At 35.8% G+C, this 24,486-nt stretch overlaps 1 protein-coding gene across 2 annotated transcripts in view; it reads left to right on the forward strand.

Annotated features, from left to right (window-relative positions):
- RB1CC1 (RB1 inducible coiled-coil 1) overlaps nt 1-24,486 on the forward strand; it is a 65,566-nt gene that overhangs the window by 21,911 nt on the left and 19,169 nt on the right. For both annotated transcript variants that reach the window (XM_066181430.1, XM_066181438.1), the window contains exons 6-14: nt 6,552-6,754; nt 7,908-8,343; nt 11,015-11,185; nt 12,960-13,144; nt 14,081-14,267; nt 14,349-14,430; nt 15,266-15,327; nt 16,331-16,434; nt 18,856-18,982. In XM_066181430.1, coding sequence (XP_066037527.1) covers nt 6,552-6,754; nt 7,908-8,343; nt 11,015-11,185; nt 12,960-13,144; nt 14,081-14,267; nt 14,349-14,430; nt 15,266-15,327; nt 16,331-16,434; nt 18,856-18,982 — 1,557 coding nt within the window. The remainder of the gene's footprint in view (nt 1-6,551; nt 6,755-7,907; nt 8,344-11,014; nt 11,186-12,959; nt 13,145-14,080; nt 14,268-14,348; nt 14,431-15,265; nt 15,328-16,330; nt 16,435-18,855; nt 18,983-24,486) is intronic.

Raw genomic sequence — 24,486 nt, forward strand, 5'->3', positions numbered from 1 at the left:
TTAACTTGTTCCTTTACCATTTAAATTGAAATCCCTGCCATAGGTTTTTTCCTTTGCAATATGATGTCTTTGTTTATATGTTTTTTTAAAAAGCTCAACTTCATAAAGTAAAATCAACTTTCTAAGCCTGCTTTCATTTTATGACTTGGCATTCTGGTTTCTCCTGGGCTAAAAGCTTACCTTTTAGATGTCTATGGCTGAAAGGTTCCAGGTTGCCTTTTTTACAACTAGCCTGGTCTCTCACCTTTCTTGCAGTTGAGCAGTTCTTTCCTTGAGCTGCAGTACATGGACAATGAGATGCACGCCAGCTGAGAAGGCAAGCTGTTCTCTACACAGTATGTTGTGCAATAGGCTGTGTTGTGTCAATCTTGTGGTCTTTTAACACCACTGCTTAAAATAGCCTTTAGGAAAGGATTTTTTTTGAAGTGGTCTAACTGAAGTTCCCATGTCATTTTTCTGAGAAGGCTATTGAACTTTTTGTGGTTGGGTATGTTTCACATTTCATGGGATGCTGCTGCTGTCATGACCAAACTCAATTCCTGTGAGTTCTTCTTTGAGAACAGGAAATGAGGATGAGAAACTATGTGGTCATTTCATTTGGATGCGTAAAACCGCAGCTGTAGTCATAGTACATAGTCACAGATCATACTCAGTTTAGTTTCAAACACTTCAAATGTTTAAGCCAAGAAGTATAGTCATGCTTCCTGAAAGCTGTGGATCTACTGTTCAGAGAAATGCTCTTTTCTCTAGAAAAGTTACTTTGAGACTCTCTGGAAAGAATTACTTTAAAATATTAATGTTCTTCAAGGCGTGTAGTGTTTGAAATAATTGTGTGGCCAAATTAATTTTGGCTAAATTATTCATGTAATTGTCAGACAAACTTCTGGCTCCTTCTTAGAAGTCCAGTTTTCTCTGTAACTCAGATTAGTGATCAGTCTCAGTCTTTTAAAGTAATTGAGCAGGGTGAGGTAGAATGCGTTTTAGTTTATCCTAAGATATAATGGAAGATCTGCTCCAAGGTAGATCTTTCTAAATGCTTCTGTAGCTTTTTTTTTCTTTCTTTTTTTTTAATTTTTTTTTTTACCTTTGTAACCAAAACTTTTAAGCTTTTCAAAAATTGCTCAGAAGGAAAAGAGTTGGGTGACTTGGAATCAAGGTAGTTAACACTTGGTTAACGTGGTTAATCAAGCAAGTTAACACTTGGTTCGTACCATGGTTTGACTCCCTGAATGTGGTGGTTTATGTCACTTCTCAGTGTGTTTTTGATGGTAAATTCTGTCACTTGACTTCTCCAAACCTGCTTATAATATCAGAGAGAACTAGTGAAAGCAGTACTGAAGAAAGTCATTAATCTGTGGTTTACAAAATAGCTTTTTCTGTGCCATGGTGGTGAAATAAGTACTTTCTGGATAGGAAATGAGTGGACTGTGTGGACAAATGTCCAAAGGATGCAGTCACCAAAAATAACCAATATTTAAGGAGAATGGAATAATCAGCTATCTACTGAAAGGAGAGGAGTTGCCATGAAGTATCAGTCTCCCTCACAGTGAAGCTAACTGCTCCAATTACAGGTTTTAAAAACTGAAATCTTGAACTGTGTCTTAATCTAGTGGGTTCACTGATGTTATGGCTGTGTAGGTATTAGAGATAATGGTTGCTACTTGTGGTAAACAAGGTAGCAGTTTCTTGTGGTGAGAGCTTTGTTTGCTGTTACAGTACATGAATTTGTGGAATTTCACTTTCAAGGATCATTTATATTGGTCTGAGGTTGATTTTTATGGTGATTGAAACCTGTAAGGAGTCCCTTTTACAGGATTTCAGACACATGGCAATAGAGGACTTTGATGACTTATTTCCTTCTGCCACAGGGTTTTAGAGAATGGAAAGAACCCTTCATTTCCTGAGAACTTTGTTCTTTAGAGGTAAGTCAAAAAAAACAAAAAGACCTTTGTCAGATTTTGCTTATTCAGAAGACCAGAATTCTGACAGTAGGATGCAGAGACAGTCTTGAAATTGATCCTAAACACTTCACTAGTTAATTTCTGCTTTAGATAAAACAATACTTCATTGCTTCTACTGATTTTGGTTGAAAACTAGAAAACAGAATTCATTATAATCAGAAGAATCACCTAAATTTAAGTTGCAATTCTCAAATGAAATAAGTCAACTAAACACTCTGTTACAGCACCCAGCCAAAGATTAAATGCGTTCTGGTGGCCCTGTGGATTTCTTGAAAAACTGGGTAGTGAAGATGTCATTATTTACTCTTCAACATAACAGCGTATGGAGGTTAGTCTGGGGCTCAGTACTCATCTTCTGGTAGTGGTGCTCTTTTAGGTCCTCATTCCAGTGGTGCAGTGAGGCCGTTGGTGTTCTAGGTATGCTGCTGAAGCCCAGTGGGATGAATGTAGCCCTACAAGGCAACTGAAGTTAACTTTTGTGCTCTGTGAAGCATTGGGCATCTGCCAGTAAGACTTGAGTGCGTCTGTGAATAGTCAATGACAAAAGCAAGCCTGTTGTTAGTCAGGCTTCATTTTCTATGCTGGAGCTGGCAACCTTACTCAGAGGCATTAAAACATATGTTGGTTGCAGGCCTTTCCTTCTGTGCCTGATATAATTCAGTTTTTAGACTTTATTCGTTTAGCAGAGAGCTGCTTAATTCTTTCTTTGCATAGAGCCATACAGTTATATGAAATTGGTCTAGATCCTTCTAAAGTAGCCTCAGTATCTCACAAAAATGTTGTCTATGGAGGTAGACAGCAGGTAGGAAAAACAAGCCACATTACCTGAAGGTCTACTTCAGAAGTGATGGCAAGATAAGAAAGGTACATTTGTGTAGCTTTTAATTTCATAACTTCAAAGAAAATAGTTAAAGTTATAATTTATATAAACATAGATATTACAAAGGAAGCAAAACAACTTCTCTGTTTTTTCTTGCTGCATGTTTTCGCATTCTGAAAGCAGGATTGACTAAAATAAAACTAAATATTGGTTTAAATATTGGTTTATAGTGTTCTAGTATGCACTAGTATCTACTTAGTACAGTCTAAGACTGAAAGAGTTCTGGCATGTGGACAAATAGTTACTACGTGTGGTTTGACCTTCATCTGAAGGTCCAAACATCCATCTGTTTGGAACCTCCTGAATTCAGAGTAATATTCTTTACTATTTGAATGTAATGAGCTTATTTCATGATATGGCTTAAGAAACCAGCATCAGAAGCAGTACTGTGTTTCTGTGGACTCTAATTGCATTCAGGTTCATCCACACTGACAGAATTCTCCTGTTTGCCTCCCACTACCTAGACAGAATTTCTTAGGCACATGTAAAAAATAACTTTGAGAGGATGATAATATGGGATGCTGTTGTAATACCTTGCGTATGTGCCCTGAAACATGTCTGTTCATTTGTACAATCTGACTTTGTAGTCTGTTAGCATATGGGTAAGTTTGAAAACATGTTACTTGAAAGAAACTGAGCTAATAAATTTTGGTCTCAGAGTTACCTCAGAAAAAAAAATCTTTCATCTCTGAGAGACATAGTATGTCTCAATGCTTATGATTGAGATGATTTTTGAGCAATATTTATGATGGCTTTCATAAGGGGATTTTTATTTTAATGTCTTTGTCTCCTATGTATACATTAAGAAGCTGCAGCTCATCTGACAATGAATTCCTGGTTGAATACTTAGATGGTATTGGGGTATTTTTATATAATGGGGTATGGGTATGTATCTGTTTATACGAGAGATTCTGACATTTATTAGATTGTCCTTTTGTTACATGGTTTCAGAAAAATGAACAAATATTAATTTGCTACCTGGAAAATACTGTTTGCTCTTGCTTTTCTAAGAGCCAGACTGCTGGGATAGGAGCTCCTGGTTTGTTTAAATTTGAGTAAATTGCCACAGGTTACACATGTAGATGCAGAGTATCAGTGAGTTTTCAGTTGTGTAACAAGCAATCTCAATTGTGAGGATTTTTTTTTTCTTCTTGTAACTTCTGTTTTGTGTTTGAAAGTGTTTTGCTGAGGAAACAAGCTTGTTAAAACTAAAATCTTAAATTAGCAACACTTAGGTTCTGAAAGGAGTATCAAATGTGACATATAATAAAGCTTCATGGGGCAGCTCTAACTTGTAACTTTTGACTTCAGTTGTGAACACAATAAATAGATCTAGCTGAAAAAGCAAACATTGCCCACTAGTTAAGAATGTCTCAGGGTGGAAAGTTTGGTCATATGAAGCCTAGTACATACTTTAACGTGTTAAACATTTGAGCTGTGCTGTGCTAAGTGAGTGTGTTCAAAGGAAAATAGAACTGGCAAAAACCTCTACTCATGGCATTTAAAGAAACAGCTGACTCCAGTCTTTACTTTGCCTGGTTGATATTCGTTTGGAGGAAATGCATAAAAAGACTTTATGATTAGTTTTGATTTTGTAAGTTGCTTATGTTGTTTTAAACTGCTTGAAACTATTGTGTGTTTTTGTATATGCTCTCACTTCTGGAATTGTGGCTCATAGTGGTTTGGAGTGGTATGGCTCCTCATTCGGAGGAAGGTTGAACTTTGAGAGAGAATAATTTTTGTGAATTGAAAGTAAAGTGTTTGTGTACATTTCCAGGATGTACATTAGAATGCGGCAGAGACATTCAGTTACCTTTTCATGTTCTTGGTATACTTCTTTAGTGTATCTTAGGGTAAAACAGCCTGTTCTTTTGGTTCTTAATATGATAACTGAGGAGGCAGTAATTCTGCTTTTTTTAATATGTTGTGGAATTTGCCTTTGAATAACTTGTATACAAAGTGAATTGAAGACAGTAAAAAAAAAAAGTTTAGATGTTCAAGTTAATATTGCATTAGTCAACTTATGTACATTTAAATTGTATAGCCAAACTGGGGATAGTCTGGAGAAAATAACTTGCAGGTTTCAGCATTGTCTGGATACCATTCAGTTGTGTTATTGGTTGATTTTTGACTTAGGAAGCAAGAGGTTCTGCAGCAATTAAAATAACCATTCTTTTCAAACTGGAAATCATCATTCTCACCTGCACAGGAAGCTGCCAAAGTTCAGAAAACAAGAAGAGAAATACTATCTTTGCTACAAAGTGGTAGGAATTTGTAATAACAACTTTGGATTTCGTTGGAGTTCATATATAACTGTTTTGAATATTCATTGTTCATCTGCTGATAGCTTAGCTATTAGTGATTTGAAGGACAGTAGAATTTTGTCATGCTGCTTGAAACAAGGCTTGGACTTCTGAAATAGGGAGGATGGTCATAACTTTCAGGTTTTGTCAATATCAATTGTGAAATATTTCTTTAAAATGCTGTACAATCTTCTGGCTTATTTCAGAATGTAAGTATTGTTGGTCCCTAAATTTTTTTTGAGTGTGCATATGTGCTGCTAACCAAGTGTTCAGCAACAAATGCATTATGGAATATACACGTGTTAGGTTTTTAACATTGCTTTCTCACTGTATTTTGTATAACTTATTTTTCTATGCATGGTTTTTTCACATGTATTTCTCTCCTGTAGCACAAGAGAGTTGTGTTCAATCCTGGTTTAACAGCATGCTCAACTTCCAAAAGTGAAAAAACCTTTTTCACGTAGGTTAGATGGATACTAAAACCTAAAGTACAGCTATGCGCAGGAAAGTACTTTTCAAGGAGACTGTGACTTGTGATGTTTTGAGCTGAAAGATTTATTGTATGACTTTTTTATTACTTTCTGATGTTTTAGTAGGCCCTTTGAGGGGAACAGCCTTTTTCTTAAATTCCTAAACTTAAAAAGAGTTTCTCTTCATACTAGTTGAAACTTTGAAATTGATTGTAATGGGCATTGCTGTTAGTACACTTTTATTAATATCTGGTAATTGCTGTATGTAGATCTCTGTTTTAACTTTGCCAGGTGGGCTGGTAAACTCTTGAGGCAGTAAAATGTCTCTGTGTCATCCAGTATTTGAACAGAAAAGCTTCCACGTTGGTTTGCAGATGCCAAGTTTCAGGGTATGTTTTAGAGTTTTGTGGACACTGTACTGCTGCTTGTCAGGTTGCATCTGGGTTATTAATCAATGAAAGACTGAAATTATTTGCCGTGCTGTTTCCTCATGCATCTCTTCTTGCACCTGGTCCACCTGTGCTTTTCGCTGACTGATTGTGCATTTTATTGCCTTCTTCTGAGCTTCTACTTGGCTCATCAAAAGTGTTCTCCTCATTGGACCTTGATCTCCAGTTTTCTTCTATCATGTTATTAGTACAAGGGTTATTATTTGTGTGTGTGTGCCCTGAATATTTTATATTATCTGTGTTTAATTTTATAGGGTGGTTTTGGAGCTATGATTTTCACCTCTCTGTTATGAAGATACTTCCCAGTAAATAGTGCATACTTTTTTGTCATGTAATTAACTTCTTTTATTCTTAAATTTTAAAAACCATGTTAATTTTCTATGAAGTTTTCAGGTGTGCAAATTTTTAGCTGTCAAAATTTCAAACTTTTATGTTAATATCTTCAATAAAGTTACAACAATAGCCTGATTTTGTTGATTGTTTTTCAGGAAATGTATGAGGTTGCCAAGAAGCTTTGCTCCTTTTGTGAAGGTCTTGTACATGACGAACATCTTCAGCATCAAGGCTGGGCTGCCATAATGGCCAACTTAGAAGATTGTACATACTCGTACCAAAAGCTGCTTCTCAAGTTTGAAAATGTGTATTCAAGCTATTTGCAGTCCATAGATGATATCAAATTGAAACTTACACAGTAAGTTTGCAATTAAATTCATTCTTAGTCTCCAAATTTAATCTATTTTAAACTTAGGTTTTTTAAGTGTTTTGTGTCTGGTGCTTCTTCTGCTTAACCAAGCATGTATTTGTTTAATTCTGTGTCATGGAGAACATTCTTTTTGTTCTATGCCAGTTACTTTTTTTAACTGACATTTTTCCTTGTATTTGTCAGCACAAAGAAACCTGTATTGAGTTATGTGGAAGATAAGCTAGTTAATGAACAGCTGCTTAAGAGCTGGAGTCATTCCAAATGTGCCCTACAAAAAGCTGGATAACAAATTTAGACATTAACATTTTTAAACAACCATTTACACTTTTGAATTAATTGGTTTTTAATAACTTGAACTGATATTTAGAATTACAATGTGTTGAAAGTATGAAGTCATAACACAGACTTTGATTTAATTTGTATACCTTTGAAAGGGATAAGGGGGCATGAATGTAGATATCTATATAGAGAAAGAGATAGGTACATATATATGGATGTGGGGGCTGTGTGTCTTTACTTGTGTCCTGCAAACTCTTTAGGGTGTTACTTCAAAGAAAATCTTTTACATCTTTGTAGCCACTGTAGTATTATGGTATTTCTGTGAATGCTTTGCTTAACAGAATATAAATAGAGATTGGGCCCTTAAAAAATTAAACATAAACGTGTTTGTCTTTAAAAAAAAAAAAAAAAAGAGTGGAGCTTCCTAGCTTTTACCAGATAGAAACTATTCAAACTCTGCAAAAGTAGTCAGGCAGAGGACTCTCAAAGCTCTGATAATAAGCGTTAATATCCATGCAGATAGGAAACGTAAGTCCCAGTTGTGTGTTTAAACAAAGAAGTAAGTGGATGTCTCTCAGTTTATCAAACTGTCCTTTTTTTTCATTCAGTATAAGCTTGGAAGTGTAGAAGATGTCATATTCAGCAGTGGAAGAGAGCAAAAGCTCTGACTTCTTTAGCTGTCCTTCCATGATGTTGATATTCAACACAGAAGTTTTAGAGGGTAGTTGCAAAATAATTTTAAAATCTGCTTCAATTCTAAAATTAATAGCAGTTCATATTGTGGGTGATTTTTATCTGGGATTTTTTGTCATGTTGCTTCTAGATACTGATGGATTTTTTTCTTTTGACTTTTTAAAAAAAGCTTGGGTTCTGCTGTTTCTATCATGGCCAAGATACCACTGCTGGAGTGCCTAACAAGACATAGTTATAGAGAGTGTTTAGGAAGACTGGAGTCTTCACCTGAATATGGAGGAGCAGAAAGTGAAGAAACTGAAGACGGGAAATCTGCTGAACTGGTGCTTTATCCTGATGGATCTAAAGTGAACAGTAAATCAATGTTAGCATCATTTTGCAAGTCAGTTGAACATTCAGCTCTGGAAGGCACAGATGCTGAAAATGTAAAAGATGATAAGGAATCTAGTCAAAATGCTGCTGTCCAGGACAGTGAAATGTCGGTAGAAGTGAAAGATGATGATCAGCCTTCCTTCAATGTGTCTTTGTTAGACTGGATAAATGTTCAAGATAGACCTAACGATGTTGAATCCCTGGTCAGAAAATGTTTTGATTCCATGAGCAGGGTAAGTTAATAATTTGTTTTAAAATCAAATTGCATTGTATTGAATGCTGCTGCTCTTTTTCCCAGATGCAGGTGCTTTTGAAGTGACTGACTCAACTCTTCTGTAACTTGTTTCTTGGATGACTTTCTGAATAAAAGCCAAAGCAGAGACTGGGGTGGGATAAGTGTGGGGAAAGTGTTTTATGAGTGTGGATGTTAAGAATTTGATCTTTAGGAAGATGTATAATTTTATGAATGCTTGTTATCTTGCTCATTTTTCAAATAGCCATTTCTTTTGAAAGCCAAAAGCTTCTTGTAGCATATAAGCAAAATGACACTACTATTATTTCTTTGCCTTTTCTATAAAAACTACATTTATAATAAAAATAAAGATTTTCCTGGACCAAAACTAGTGTTGAGTTCAAAATAGTTAAGCCTTTATTAAAATATAGGAAAAATCTATATGGTCAATTAGGATAAATTTATATTCTGTATCTCTGCATTCTTTATTAGCTGATACAGAAGTTCTCAGAAGGACTGACAGTCAGTTTATATTTCTGCTTCTGGAACAATACAACAGTACTCACTTTACTTTCAAAATTAATATTTTAATCAGTGAGCATTATAACCTTTTAAAATTCTTTTGCCTATAATTTTCCTTCTCTTTGCTTTCACTGTAGCTGAAATTTCTTACATTGTCTAGCGTTTTTTGCATAGGTATAATATACTATTACAACACAACATACCTTGATCAAAGAAAACAATTTCTATTGTCTTTGATGCTTTATTTCCTCTGTAAGTTAGGACTGGAAGACTGGATCATTGATAGCTAAAACCCATCCCCATCTGTTGTAGGGAATATCATGGTGTCTCTATGCATTGATATTTTGATTCTGTCTTAAAATTAATTGGAGAATTTGGCTTACTTTTAAGGGCTGTCTTAAGATTTTAGTAGTGCAGAAAAGGCTGAGGAAAAGACTGGACATTACAAGTTTGTTTTTCTTTTCTTTAATAAAACACAAGAATTGATTTTTTTGTGTATGAGACTTCCTAATGGCTGAAGTCTGAGACAGTCCTCTGTCCTGTTCATTCAGTAACACTGTAAGGCACTTTCTACTATTTTAAAACAAGAGTAACAGAACCCACTAGAAGGGTTGTGAGATAATAAATTCAATTTCTACGTAATACTAACAGAATACAAATTAGGGAGTAATCCTGAATAGGATGGCAGTGAAGATGATCCTGTAAAATCAATCTGGTTAAATCCTTCTGTTACTGTTTCTTGAAGATGGACAAGTGACTTGAGAAAAGACCAAGATTCATAAGACATTGCATGCGAAAGGTTAACCTTTGTTTTCAGAGAATTTAGATGTATTTTGTCACATTAATAACAGCACTAATTGTTCATTTGAAGGAGTTCTGGGCTAATGACTAGACTTCAGTACTTTCCCATGAAGTTTTTGGTTGGCTGGTTGGTGGGTTGTTGTTGTTGTTTTGGGGGTTTTTTGTTTGTTTTTGTGGGGGGGGGTGTTGTTTGTTTGGTTTGGTTTTTTGTTTGAAGTAAATGGAAGACCTATTCTTTATAGTTAGTCCTTAATTTTTAATGTTTCCCCTCTCCAGATTCCTCTCTCTACCCCCTCAGAAGGTTGTTTCCAGAATGAAGTGCTGTATGTGAAAACTTAGTTAAATAGTAGATTGAGGGAAAAATATACTTTTACTTACGTTACTATGGAGTCAAATAAATGCCTTTTTTTTGAGGGTGGGGTTGATTTGTGTGCTCTGTAAGTGGCATAAACCCTGCGTGTTGATGAAATAAGGCAGTGCTCACAAATAGCATCCTTTTCACTGGGTTTTCTTGTAAGAGATGGCATACCATAACCATTTTGGATAAATCTGAGCAAATTTGTTCATCTTCTGCTATCACCTAATGGTTTTTACCATGTTCTTAACTAATGTATTTCAGATTTACACTAAACTCTGACCTTTGTAAGAAGTAGCAATTACCTATGTTGTTTCTAGAATTCTTATTTTAATTTACTATGCTTATAGTGAAGCTTGAAGAGCCACCCTTAATATCTGTGGACATTGGTAGACTCCTAACGTTTCAAATACTTCTTTTTTGTGGATAATGGTGTGCAATGGAATATTATGAATTAACTTTTAAAATATGTTTCCGTTAGGAAAAAACCTCTAGCTAAAAGTATGACAAATATGCTATTTTTCCATGGGGTCTTTTCCAGTTGCTTAGAAATGATCTGCTTTTTTAAGTAGTTGATTAAAACACTCATTTAGTGGGAAAAGATTGATGGTTTATGCAGCTTTTTCTCACTACCTCCCTCCACACTTTCCATTGAGACACATTCATTTTTGGTTTTGAATGTATCTGTATGGACTCTGTCACAGGTTGGACTGTCTATTAGCTATAAAGTGCCTCTTGCTCTTGCACCTCACGTTGTCATCTCAGCCAGGTTGAGATCCAGGTTGCTGTGATGGTCTACTTGGAATACTTCAGAAAAATTCGTGCTTTGATATAGAATCCATAGACTCATTTACTCAGAATTCTGAAACTGATGATAGATGTAGTCATACATTAGATTAAAAAAAAAAGAAAATACTGAGGTTAAAAAAACCTCATTTAGCTAACTTAAATCACCTTTCAGTGTGTCAGCTACTAATAAATTTCTTTATTTTAGCTTGATCCAAGGATCATCCAACCCTTTCTGGCTGAATGTCGCCAAACTATCGCCAAACTAGATAATCAGAATATGAAGGCTATTAAAGGTCTTGAGGATAGACTCTATGCATTGGACCAGATGATAGCAAGCTGCAGCAGACTGGTGAATGAACAAAAAGAACTTGCTCAGGTAATACACAGTTTTGTGTGCAGCACTGGAAGATGGTAGGTTTTTGATATGTTTGCTGTTAAAGTTACAATGAATCAGTTGCATGTCTTTATGCAAGATAGTTTTCAACATATCACACTTGGATTGGTCAATAAGGTGCTATTTCGTTATAGTTTGACATTTAAATACTGACAGTTTTTACATCTTGTCATGTTTTCACATGGTTTAAAGCTGCAGCTAGAAAATCAGAACTTTAGTTAGAGATATGGAGTGAGACTTAAGTAGATCGATTTTAATTTTGAAGGGAAATACTGAATCCTTGGTAATTTGTCACTCAGTGATGCAGGATCAGGGAATAGGTTAATGGTTGATCATCGGTATTGTAGTAAGGAGAAAAGGTAGTATGCCTTCACTGGACTGTGTCATTGTAAGTGATAAGAAATTTAGTTAAAGACTATATTTAAAATACATATTTTATATGTAGCTCCTATTTTTAACAAACACTCCAGTATCATATGAAAGTTATTTTAATAAATACACTTTTTGTAAAGAGCGTCAGTTAAATTGATAATTATAATTTTCCTTTAATGTCTTGTTTGGTGCTGAAAATAAATGAAGGTCTATTTGGCAATACATGATGATGTTCAGATTTTCACCATGATCCTGGAGTTGAGACTCTGAAGAAAGGCCTGAGTTTCTTACTCCTGCTTGCACACTGATATATTTTTAGTAGGAATAAATGAACAGTCTTGCCTCCCTATTTTGAGGGGGGTTAGAGGCCCCTTTTGAGGAGGACAGTGCTGGGCTGAGTTGTATAGGATCATGCTCCCTGTTGCCTCTTTGGTCTGATTTGTGGAGGTGGATACAAGCAGTACTTCTGGCAGCATTGTTTAGAGGTGGAGCCCATCTCTAGATAAATCCAGTGAGTCATTTTAGAAGTAAGTTTGTGCTAAGTGTTTATATTGTAGGCCAGTGCTAAACTCAAGTGAATTTAGCATGGTGGCTAAGCTAGACTTCCCATCCCTATGCTTGGTTGCCCTATATTGTGAGTAGTGCTTTTAGCTATTTTTTCCTTCACTTAGAGCTTACCTCAAGTTTGCAAATCCCACTTTGGAGTGAGAAGCCTAGCAGTCAGCTGGAAAGAGAATTTGTCACCTCACTTAAATGCTACTGTAAATGTAGAATTTGTACCTTTTCAGGACTTGGCAGAGACTTAAACTTACAAATCTTCATCCTTGCCATTCGTTTATTTTTTCGAATTGTCTCTTCCTTTACTTATGATGTAAGGGTGCATTCTGCCTGCAAATAAAATATGTGGCTCTTGAGAAGATTTCGTTTCACATATGAATTTCTTTATGCAAGAAATATAAATTCTTTAGCCCACAGTAGTATTGAACATGATCTAGGTTGATGTTAAGTCTTGCAAATGCCAGAAGTTAAGAAGATGGTTGTTAGCAGAAGTTAGAATGATGGTTGATCCCCTCCATCCTAATAATTATTTTTCTCCTTGATTAAGTTTTGTGGTCTGACTGGTGTTGGTTAGTTGTGTAATGTTCTAATAGGGTTGTGTTGGTAACTATTTGGGAGTGAAATATGGAACAAGATGGATTTGGACTGAGTTACAGAATGGAAAGAAAGCAACTTTGACACTTACTTTCTTCATGTATCATTCTGTTATACTTTGAAACAGTTACAGTAAGTTTGTTAAAATTCTTGTATTCTTAAAGAAGATGTATCACTTTCATGCCTTTTGATTGTCAGGAAGCTTGTGTAACAAATGTCTCTCTTCCTTTAGGGATTTTTGGCTAATCAGAAGAGAGCTGAGAACTTGAAAGATCCTTCTGTGCTGCCTGATTTGTGTTTGAGTCATGCAAATCAGCTGATGATTATGTTAACTAATCACAGAAAACTGTTAGATATTAAACAGAAGTGTACCACTGCCAAACAGGAGCTTGCAAATAATCTGCAAGTCAGACTGAAGTAAGTTAACTTTTCAACTTTATATTACTTCCACTTGCAGTAAGGCTGTGTAGGGAATATGTCTTTTAAGGAAATGATTACTGTGAAAACGTAAAGAATCTTGTAGTGTCTCTGTTAGTATATATTCCGAATTACTCTCTGTTAGTATATATTCCTGATTGCTTAATGTCAACTTGTTTGTATTTGTTGTTTCAATTTGGGTTCACTTCTGTCAATGAAAGAATTTTTTATGTTTTTTACTATTTGTGGGGTATACCTTCACCTTAAGTCTTCTCTGGTGGCAAAGTTGCTGCCGTGTTTCCCCTCAAGCACACCAGTTCATCACCTTCTCAGTAGTTATCCTGTGGTTTAATTATATTGATGTATGTGCTTGATATTTATCTATTGATTGTATGATAAAGGAAATTGAAGATGTGGTTACAAGATGTGAGAATTTGTTACAGAGGCCATTTGCTTGTAGTGTGTGAGGGCATTGTGTTAACTTCCCAAACAATGTTGTGTTCCTATTTCTTTGACAGCATTCCAAGCTTTATTACTTCTTGCTAAAGCTTTTCAATGAGTATTTTATAAATAAAACTAGTCTTTTTTTTGCTCAGGATATATCATCTTTTTTTAATTCTACTGGAGAAAGCTGCATTATTACTGCTCCTAGGCTTATTTATGCTCAGAACTTGTCAAAAGCATGTCTTGACTGAAATGGTGGTGGGTGTTCATTTTTAATCACTGATGTTGATATTCTCTATTATGACAAATTAATAGGAAACTGTTTGGTGACCACTCAATTCTGAATAGCTTGGCGCTTTCAGTTAGCCTGTTGTTGTCCCATGTGAAATGATGTCATTGTTCATTTCATCCAGACATGTTGCTAATCTAATTTGAATGGAAAAAAAAACATTGTTAAGATGTGGTCATCTGAAGTGCAATCTACTTTTGTAGGTGGTGTTGTTTTGTGATGCTTCATGCTGACCAAGATGGAGAGAAACTACAAGCACTGCTTCGTCTTGTAACAGAGCTCCTAGAAAGGGTCAAAGTTGTAGAGGCTCTCAGCACTGTTCCTCAGATGTACTGTTTAGCTGTTGTTGAGGTTGTGAGGAGAAAAATGTTCATAAAACACTACAGAGAGGTAAGTAAATAAAACTTTGAGACTGAACCTTTGTATCAGCATATAAATTAACAACTAACTATGTATTTTCCCCTTTCATAGTGGGCAGGTGCTTTAATAAAAGATGGGAAACATCTATATGAAGCTGAAAAAGCAAAAAGGGAATCTTTTGGTAAACTCTTTAGTAAGTACTTTCTCTTCTGTGAAGTCGAATTGTGTTAGAGTATATCTCTTTTCTTTGTAGTTAAAATAATTTTCATCATATTCTAATTTCAATACCTGAACGTTTTCTTTTACTTAAATAGGGAGTGCATGCTGGTCCTATTACAAAGAAATTTTTTTCTATTAATCAACTCAATTAACTATTTCATATAGATTATCCAAAATAACATGAAAGTTGTGATTAATGGTTGTAAAAGACATGGTTTCTCATTATCACATTTAAATACAGTTTGTGCTTAAACATGCCTTGTGAGCTTTATTGTTCTTTTAAATAACACTTCTAAAACTGTTACTGAATATTTGGGTACTCCTATGACTTCCTCTGTACTACTCCAGAAAAATCCAAGAATTAAGACCCTTGTCTCTTAAAACTTCATCAGAAGTTTTAAAATAATAATTAAAAATAATCAAAATCTTTTTAGTAGAATCTTTATTTTTTCTGCAAAGTCTGCAACTTAGGTTCTGCACGAACAGCTAAAATAAGAAAACTGAGTGAAAGTTTATCAATTTTTTTTGGAAAGGAGATGAGGAAGATTACAGTGAAAATTTCTAAAATAAGTTGAGGCTTTTGCCTATGTGAACATTAAGCAAAAAGAGGCTTCTGTGAAGGGAGTTCTGCTTGAATGGTGCGTTTTGCCTGAAGTTCTGTGGTCATTTGCAATTTTATCTAGCCATCAATATAAGTAGTGATGCTTCCAAATGTAGTTCAGCTGTTAAACTGCAGTAACTTTAGTTGCAACTTGAGATGTTGCATTTCTTCCTTTAAATAAGTTGTTTGTTTGGATTTCTTTCTTCAGGGAAGTCTTTTCTAAGGAATCGTTTGTTTAGAGGACTTGACTCCTGGCCTCCATCCTTTTGTGTATGTACTCATATCTTTGGGTTTATTTAATTTCTATATAGTTTCATAAATTAAAAACCTGGGCTTAATTCAGTGAAGCTATGTCTTTTGCATTGCTCTGACACAGATGAAAAAGCTGGGAGCTAGTGTTCTCTGCCATTTCAAGTGACCTGTATTAACATTGGTTTGTAACTTACAGTGCAGTGGGAGAGGAAATGTCAACTCTCCTTTTTAGCAGTCCGTTTTTTAGGCTGTGGTATTGAAAAGAAATTACTCTTAATGGTCAGAAAAAAGATGCCAGGAGGAATAATTTGATCATCTAATTGCCTTGTGAATAATAGAGCAATAAAATTAATTGGATGGTGAAAGCAAGTAAAAGGTTTCCATGTAATCACTGAATGAGTGGAAAAGCATTTTTGCCTCTTAATTGGCTGATAACATGAGGGCACTGTAATTAAGCATTGCCTGTTAGCTTTGATTTCATACAGTTTGGTTAACCTGAAGTAAGATAACTCCCTGATTCTAATGTTGCCATCTCACTTTGCCTTTTTAACGTCTTCAGCTTCTCCTTTTCAGCTTTTTTTTTTTTTTAATTGGATACTTGGAAAATAAGAATGCTACTTGTCAATGTTTCAAATACTGAACTGAATTAATATTTGTATCTGTAGCAGCACAATTAATAAAGCTTCAATGCCATCTCTCATCCCTTAACTTCTAAATGCATCCTTAATCTTTATGAAACTTGGAAGTAGGGAGGAAGTTGAACTAGATGCTCACTGTAGGTCCCTTCCCTGGAATACTCTGTTCTACTGCTGCCCAAGCACTGTGGATAGTTAATCGTTACAAGTGTAAGGGGGTTTTTTAGGGGCACAGGACCAGACATGGTTTCCTAAAAATTAAAAAGCCTTTGCATAAGAGATCAGTTTACTGCTAACGTTTCTATGTTATTTATTAAGCTCTTTTTAATCCTTCTTTAGTAATCTGATACTTTACAGCATTGTGTAAATTAGTATCTTCTTTACAGACACGAAAACCTCGCAGATTTGACAGTGAGCTTCCAGATATCTCGTTGAGTGACTTGCAGTTTTTGCAGTCTTTCTGTCCTTCAGAAGTACAGCCATTACTCAGGTAAGGCACCTTTTTACACTTTGCGTATTATGGAAATAACTTTCTTGGGGATCCCACCTCCCTCAGTTCTCCACCCCCTTAGGTCATTTTACGTAAAGAACAAACAAGGTTATTTTCTGATCTCCTATCATTCTTAAGCTATGATCTTCACTAACTTAATGCAGGTAAATATGTGCTCAAGCTCTGATGATTTGAACATAACTATTCTGTATTGAGATGTAAAGGATTTGGGATGTTCCTTTGATCTGCCTCAGAGCTAAAAAGCAAAAAAAAATTGCCATCAGTTTTAAACTGAAATAAACTCATAACTATGTTTTGTCAGATCAGAATGAGATTTGATTCTTTTTGCTTTTGCCCTTTCTTCTGTGGTATTCTGGAGGAAATAAAATAAATGTCTTTAGCTCAGCATGAAATCTTAGAGATTTTCTGTATTCAATTACTACTTTTTCTCCGATTTTATTAAACTGATTTTGCTAAAAAGTGTATTCTCTTAAGTGCCTCTGCTGTCTATGGAAATCCATCATTTTGAGTAGAAGCTCTAATCCTATGTTTCTTACTTCCTAACAATGAGGCAGACGTGCATATGTAGACAGGAAAGCTACTGGTTTGTCTCACAAGCAATTTACAGGGCTAATTCCTTATCTAGAACTTGGAGATATCTTTGTGAAAAAGATGACTGTAAGTGTGAGCTTCCAAACTCAGAGCAGTCAAGGTGGAGAAATGCCAACCAAGATAATGGGCCAGAAATGGGCAGTAGCAAATTCTGTGTAAGGTTCTGCCTAGGAGAAGCTCTATCAGCATGACCACAGTCAGATGTTGTCTGTATCATTATCCTCCTCCTAAAAGAGATCTCCAGTTAGAGATTTGAGATTTGCTGTGGTTCCTTTTTTTTGGGTTGTTTTTGGGGTTTTTTTTTTAAGCCCTGGGGCCAGAGTTCCACAAAGTTGGGATTGCATTTACAAAAGTAAATGCAAGAGGAGAATGCTTCACTGCCGTCTGTCAGGTTCACCAACAGTGTCAGCCTAATACCTGTTCCTGGTGCATAAGGCAGGAGCTGAATTCACTGCTTTTTTTCTCCTGTATTTTGGACTGGCATTCTTTTTGATTCAGAATTCCTGACTATCTTTATGGTGGTCTTGGTGGAGTTAACAGGTGTAGTGAGCTTAGTCAGCTTGACAGTGGATTTGCCATAGGTCATTTTTTAACTGATGTACTCTTTTAATTTCTCTTGTTCTGCTCCTTGGCTTGCTCCTTACCAATTTTGTGGGGAAAAAGGTATTACTATAGGATCTTATTCCTAATGTTTGCCTGATTTTTTTAATTCGTGAGAATTTTACAGCCTTCTTGGAAGTTTATACTGAGTTCAGGAAGAAATTTGCCCCGCTACTGTCAGAAAATGAGACACTGACTTAAGATGTTTTAGTTTGAATTGTAGTGACATAACTTTCCACTTGATGGCAATAGAGGTGGGATTATGTCATTCCTCCTGGTTTCTGGGCTCAGGGTTGCATTTGGTGAAAAATACAGAGGATAGTGGTGAACTTGCAGCTGGAGTGGGCAGAAGCTGTTGCACACCTTGGGTAGATGTTGATCTTCAGAAGAAACTTGATAGCATTAATATCTTTGGAGTTTTCATTTAACATGTAAAGAGCAAGCAATAAGCGAAACTGAGACCCAGCACAAAATCCTTTTCTATCAGCACTAAACCTCTCAGCTGTGTAACTAAAATGATGTTTTGATTTACTTACAATGCTTCAGTCTTCTGAAATTATGGGTTTGAGCAGTTACTGAAATCTTAATTCTGCAAAAATACACTTGATGCCAGTTGCCCTATATATGGAATAGAGAATGCAGAATACATGAAGTGTAATCTACTTTTACTGTATTGTTAGTCTCAATGAACTCTTGCTTCATGTTTTCAGCTTGTCTTGCAACACTTGAAATGTGATCAGGACACATTAATCAGTTGTTTAATTTAGGTTACCTATAATGAAAATAAAATAGTAGAGAATTAATTGCCTCTTCAAAGGAAGAGCTGGGTTGGAGAGAATCCAACTGGAGACAAAATATAGTCATTTGCCAACACAAGTGCTTCAATTAGAGATCCAATCACTTCTGTTACTGTCATTGGAACTCTAGGTACTACTGACAAATGCTTTCCTTGGGAGAAAAGACTGGAATTACTTGCTCATCACTGTTTATTGTTATGGACTCCTTAAAAGTGCTCAAGTTTCTCATTTTAAAGAAAAATACCAGGGAGTCCTTGTAGACTTTTTTTTTTCTATATAAAATAGATGAAATTAAGTACAGACCTTATACAGAGGGAAGCTTAGTGTTTTTGAAATACACATATTATAATTTAATAGATTGGAGTATTAAACTAACAGTGTGGAAAAAAAGTAATCCTGTACTGTTTTTAAGGGTTCCCATACTTTGTGACTTTGAACCTCTTCACCAGCATGTACGTGCTCTACATAACCTGGTCAAGGCAGCACAGAGTTTGGATGAAATGTCACAAACCATTACAGACCTGCTGAATGAACAAAAGGTATTTTTGCTTTTCTTTATCAATCAAAAAGACAATATTATATTTAAAACAGTAGAATATTTTCATAATATTGTTTTATCAAACACTTTAGAATGCATCTTTGTTTTTCTTGATATAAAGTTTAACTGCGTAAGTTTCCTTTCTAATCATGAACTAGTAAATATTCTGAGAATATGTAACAGATGTTCGTATTCCACAGAAATTGTAGAAGTAGAATTGCACTATTTATATTCCTGTTTTATGTCATATTCAAATCTTCTGTCTGCAGAATGTGTGCATTCTGCTTTCATTGCTTTAGTTTGTATTCAGTGAATTTTTTACTTCTCTAGATTTCAGCATTGTTTCTTAGGCCCTTTTGGCGCAAGCAGTTAAGGAGATTTTAGGGCTTTGGCTGGCTGTTGTACAGTCTTTTTCTTTGAGTATAGAAGGAACAGATGGTAAAAAGATTTCTTCTTAGCTTTACTCAGCCTGTCAAAAAGATTCCTTCCCCTAAAAACTGTGTTTCTGCCAATCACTTCTGCTTCTGTGTATGCAGCCTCTAATTTTTATAATACACCCAGTAGGTTCCTTTTAGCTTCTGGCTGTGGCCTCTCTCAGGGAAATGCTGGGTGAATTAAGCAAAGCTTAAGATTTTTTGTGAAGTTGACTGCTTCAAACTGGGTTTATTTTGCTGTAGAAAATCAGTAGGTTTTTCCAGGGACTGGGTTATTGTCTGCAGTATAAATTGTTGTATGCACTTGCCTGACTGGAAGCATCTTATATAACAGATAAGGCTGTGAGCATGTTTACTTTTAAATAGCAATTTCCTGCTTAAACAGTGACATGAAGTTCTCTCTTTATTTCTCTGGGATTTAGATAGGAGATTTATTGCAAATCTTTTATTTGTGTAAAATATGAAATCTGGACTGCTCTTTGTCCTGTAATATAGAAAAGGTGTGTCAATTTCCCAGCTATTTTCTCTCTTTTTGAAGAGTGTTTTTCAAATGAACAGCCATTAAGAATGAGAATATTAGGGCCTGAATGCTGTAACAGCCATTGAAATTGGTGGAAGTGAAATTCTGTGAAATCTTGACATTTTTTGAATATGCCCTTACAACAGACCTTGTTCTCAAATGTAGAAGTTTGCTCCTAATATGGAACATCCTGAAATTGATCTCATAAAAGATCAGGAATAATGACAGTTGTTCTGATAAATTAATTTTTTCACTAAAGTTTGCAGTGTCAGAAGAATGTGAAATTTAGGTTTTAATTCAAAATATGCATAATAACAGTAGAAAGATAAACAGGAAATATGCCGGAAGTCTTTGTAGTTTCTCCTTCTTTCTTCAGACATGCTTATCTGAAAAATTTTTGTCAGTATCTGGCTGTACAGGAAAAGATGTGTGCCAAATCAGGAAAATACACTCTTTTCTTTTACTTTGGTTTGACTAATTTGGATTCTTCACTCACACAGAAATGTCAGGTGCTTAGACAGATTTGGATAATTGTCTCTTTCCTTAGAGTAAATTGCATTGCACAGTCAGAGCTGGGCCATTCATGATGTCATCTTGAAAATGCCCATCTCTGTATGTCATTTCAATGATTCATTTGAACTGTTTTTGGAATTGAAGCAAACAGATTTCTCAGAGATTTTTTTCTTTTCAAAGGCAGTGTTCTTGTTGCTACTTGATGAAAAACACAAGATCTTCCTCTGTGTTGCTTTGCTCTGCAGATAATATAGGACTGTTTTTTTAAATTATAGTGCTTTTGCCTGTGTAGAATTACTGAAGTAATTTTTAAAATGCTCCTTTTTGTATCTTCCATATTGCTGGGAATTCACAGTAAACAATCAGAAGGATGAATAAACATTTTAATAATTGTCCTGATGATGCCTACATCTTCATGCATCCACTTGTTCTGGTGGTGAACTGTCCCAGCTTGGTGCAGAGTTGGCAATAACTGTGCAGGTGCTGAGTGTTGCCCATATTATTACTCTCATACTCTCCCAAGGAGACACATTCAACCCCAGTGTTTCCATACTTCTGGCAGCAGAAGCCTGGTTCTTCAAATTTGACTGGGATCCTTTCCCTGGATTGTGGGTAGTGCAGCAGTTGAATTTTATCTGGGTCAAGTGGAAGTTCATCCTACTGCATCACCGACAGCAACTGTCTTTTAATAGTTGCTTTAGGCAGGAGGGAAAAGTTGTGACTACAAACAAGTGAGGAAAGAGCAAGTCAGAGGAGATGGAATACCTTAGTGGGGGTGTTGAGACTATTTCTTTTCAAGTGTCTCCATAACTCTTACTATTTCAGCTTTCAAGTTCATAAAACGTTAATGATAACTTTGCTTTAGTATTACATCGGAGTAGTTAAAGGACATTTTTGTGGCTATTTGTTTAATTTGTTAATACTTCAAAATCTGTTTGCATTTTTAAGACTTTCTGCTCATTCTTTGTTATTTAATACCCTCACATCAAAGATGTGCTGTGTCCTCCTATTTCCATAATACAAAGTTTAGCAGATCAGCAATTGGGTTAAAGATGTCCAGGAAAAGCTACAATGCTCATGGGCAAGATGATTAAGGTATCTTCCCAACAGTTAGTAGGTAATTAACGTTGCAATCCTTTGGTATTAAATTTTTGTTTTTATAACAGAAGCTGGCGTTTCAAATCAGATCATAAATCTACCATTTCTTCAAGCTGAGTTTGGAATTGAAACACCGCTTGTAATCTTTCTGAGAAATTTACCATTCCCTGACTATTGTTTTTGTAGGAACATAATTAGAGCAAAGCACGTAATCCAATAATACCTGAGAACTTGGAAAGTAATTCTGCTTTTCTGTCTCTATTTTTTTATTGTTTGCTCTTGACTCCTTGTCTTGGTTTAGGGCGAATTTGGGAGAAAACTCCTGAATAAGGTTCTTTGGGGAAGCAAATTTAAATGACTTCTCTACTTAACTGGTCTGGGAAAAATCTTCTTCGGAAAAAAGTGAAAAAAACTGTTCATTTAACTAACAAAGTGCCTACAAACACAAAAAAATTAATAATACGAAACAATAAAACCTTTCGTTGTTGTAAAGTGAAATTTAATAAGTCTTTGCTATGGGTAGCTCAGCTCACTGAGTCTCTTGTTAGTTCCTCTGGTGCTGGAAAAATGCTGTCCTGGGCCCTGGTGGGCCACAGGTGCCAGCTTCTGGTGCTCTTTTAGGTTTTTCAGTTCAGAGCAGGTTTAAACAGTCTTAAGAAAGAGGAAAAAACAGTCTAGGGAGCTGCTGTGCTTCAGCTAGCTAAGGCTAATTAAAAGCAAAGGAGATTTCTGTCCCACTGCCTGTCTGTGCTTCAGATGAACAGTCTCGAGGAGGAATGTAGAGGAGTGGATGCTGTTTTTTAAACAAACTCTGCTTTTTTTTTTCTCTCCTTTTGCTCTCAGAACTAGTTTTAAAGGTACAGAACTTAACCTACAGCATAAACAGAACAGACAGTTGGGGATACAAGCATCAAAAAGTCACCCCAGCACATTCATCTTCCTTAGTCATTCCAAAAATTAGTGTATGACATGTGCACATATTACTGCCTGTAGATTGTAAACAAGCGAGATGGCAGGCATAGGCTTATCAGTAAACAAAGTTTACTTAGTTGCAACCACTCAAAATTTGAGGTTTAACTCTTCTCTCACAGTAATCTGGTGCTCTCATTAGACACCCAGCACACAGCAGCCACTGCTGAGGCATGTAGTGTGTTACAGCCCCAGGTCAGGAGGAAACAGAGTTCGTTATTGTTCCGCAGAGCGACAATTTTTTTTTGCTTTATGCTATATCCTTACTCTACTTTCTAGGATGATTCTGCAGGGTTGCCAAAAGTAGATACTATCATTCCTTTGCATGTGGATTTATGGATTTCCCATATTCAAAGTCTTTGAAGTGTGTGCTTCATATCTGTGATGCTAGTTTTTGTTATTGTGAAAGCTCTGGTTTAATGCTAATCTAATGCTTGATGTTTGTTGCTTAGAGGATGCTTTGAACCCAGGCATGCATCAGCATACACAGTACCCTTCAACATCTATTTTTGTAAGCTTTCATAGACAAAAAACAAGTTGAAATTAAATCTGAGGGAAATGCTTCACCTGGGTTAATAGAATCATTTAAAACGGAGCATTTCCTTTTCATTTTTTTGTCTCATGTCCTGTTCACTTTTCATAAATACAATATTCTGTATGCAATGGCCGCAAGTTTTTTTTACAATGTATTTAAAAATCTTTATATGATTTAGTTTCATGAAGTTGCAAAGGCTAAGGGAGCTGAGGGGCAAATGCAACTCTTCTAAATAGGTGAGCGTTGAAACTGGAAATAGATTATTCTTAAATCATAACTGAGAATTGTTAAACACGCTACATCTCCATTAAGAGAACATTTGCTTGGTACGGAGGAAGATAGGATCCCTTTTTGAGTAACAATCATTTTTACAAGATCAAGAAAGCAAAAACCAGCTATTTATATGGCAGCAGATCAACAATGCCTGTCACTTCTGGGATTTTTGGAGTTCTGTTGCTGGACATTTATTGCCAAGCTCCTCTAACTGTCGCCAATCAAGTAGCTGAATTCAATGGGTGGCAGAAGTTTCTTCAGTAATAGGTAACATAGTAAAGAACACCAGACACGCATTTTAGGTGCATTGAGGCAGTGTGGATGGTTTGGGAAAGAGGCATGAGCAGGATTACAGAATTATCAGCTTGGAGGCAGTGTTGGCTTTTTGAAGAGGAGCACCACAAGATTTCCAGCACTTTGAGACTGAACATCTTATGGGAATTTTCTACTGGAAAAATTCCCATGAGTTTTTCTTCAGGTATTATTTGTTTTCAAGGTGGTCACGTTTCTGAGATGAATAAAATCAAGTTATTAGTGATAAAGGATGGGGGAGTGAGGTAAAGGTTGAGCCATGATGTTACAGAGAATACACCTGGGATCTTTCAGTGCATGGATACGTTCAGAAACTTTGCATCTCTTCCAGTTTGTGTTCCTGATGATCCTGTGCAAACTCCTTCATTCTCTGTGTCACAGCTACTTGCCTTATGTATTTTAACTGTGTGTGTTTCATTGTAATTTTCCTAGAAAAAATTGCTTTGCTATCCATCCTATTACAAACTTTCTCAGGAATGCGTCCTTGGTGGATACTAAGGCTGTACATTGCTTTTTGGCTTACACTGGAATGTGTTCTGTACTTGCTGAAGTTTAAGGTTTATGTTTTGTCCTAAGAACCTACAGATGTATCACTGGCATTAGGGCTTCCATATTCCATGTTGTATATGATAGTTAATAGCATAAGGTACTAAAGGAGTTTTGAATAACAGTATTGGCAATAACAGAATGAAAATATTTTAGTAGCAAAATTATTAGGAAAACTGAAATAAGTAGGCTGTAAGGAACCAAAGCCTATGTCTGACTGGTAAGATACAGTTGGGTATGCTCTACATAGGACTTTTGGCTAGGTGAACTTTTAGTATTTATGTGTTTACAAATGATGCTTTTCT

The sequence above is a fragment of the Chamaea fasciata genome, unplaced genomic scaffold (assembly GCF_029207755.1).
Source record: "Chamaea fasciata isolate MVZ Bird 193981 ecotype frontalis unplaced genomic scaffold, bChaFas1.0.hap1 SCAF_1, whole genome shotgun sequence".
NCBI classification, from domain to species: Eukaryota; Metazoa; Chordata; class Aves; order Passeriformes; family Sylviidae; genus Chamaea; species Chamaea fasciata.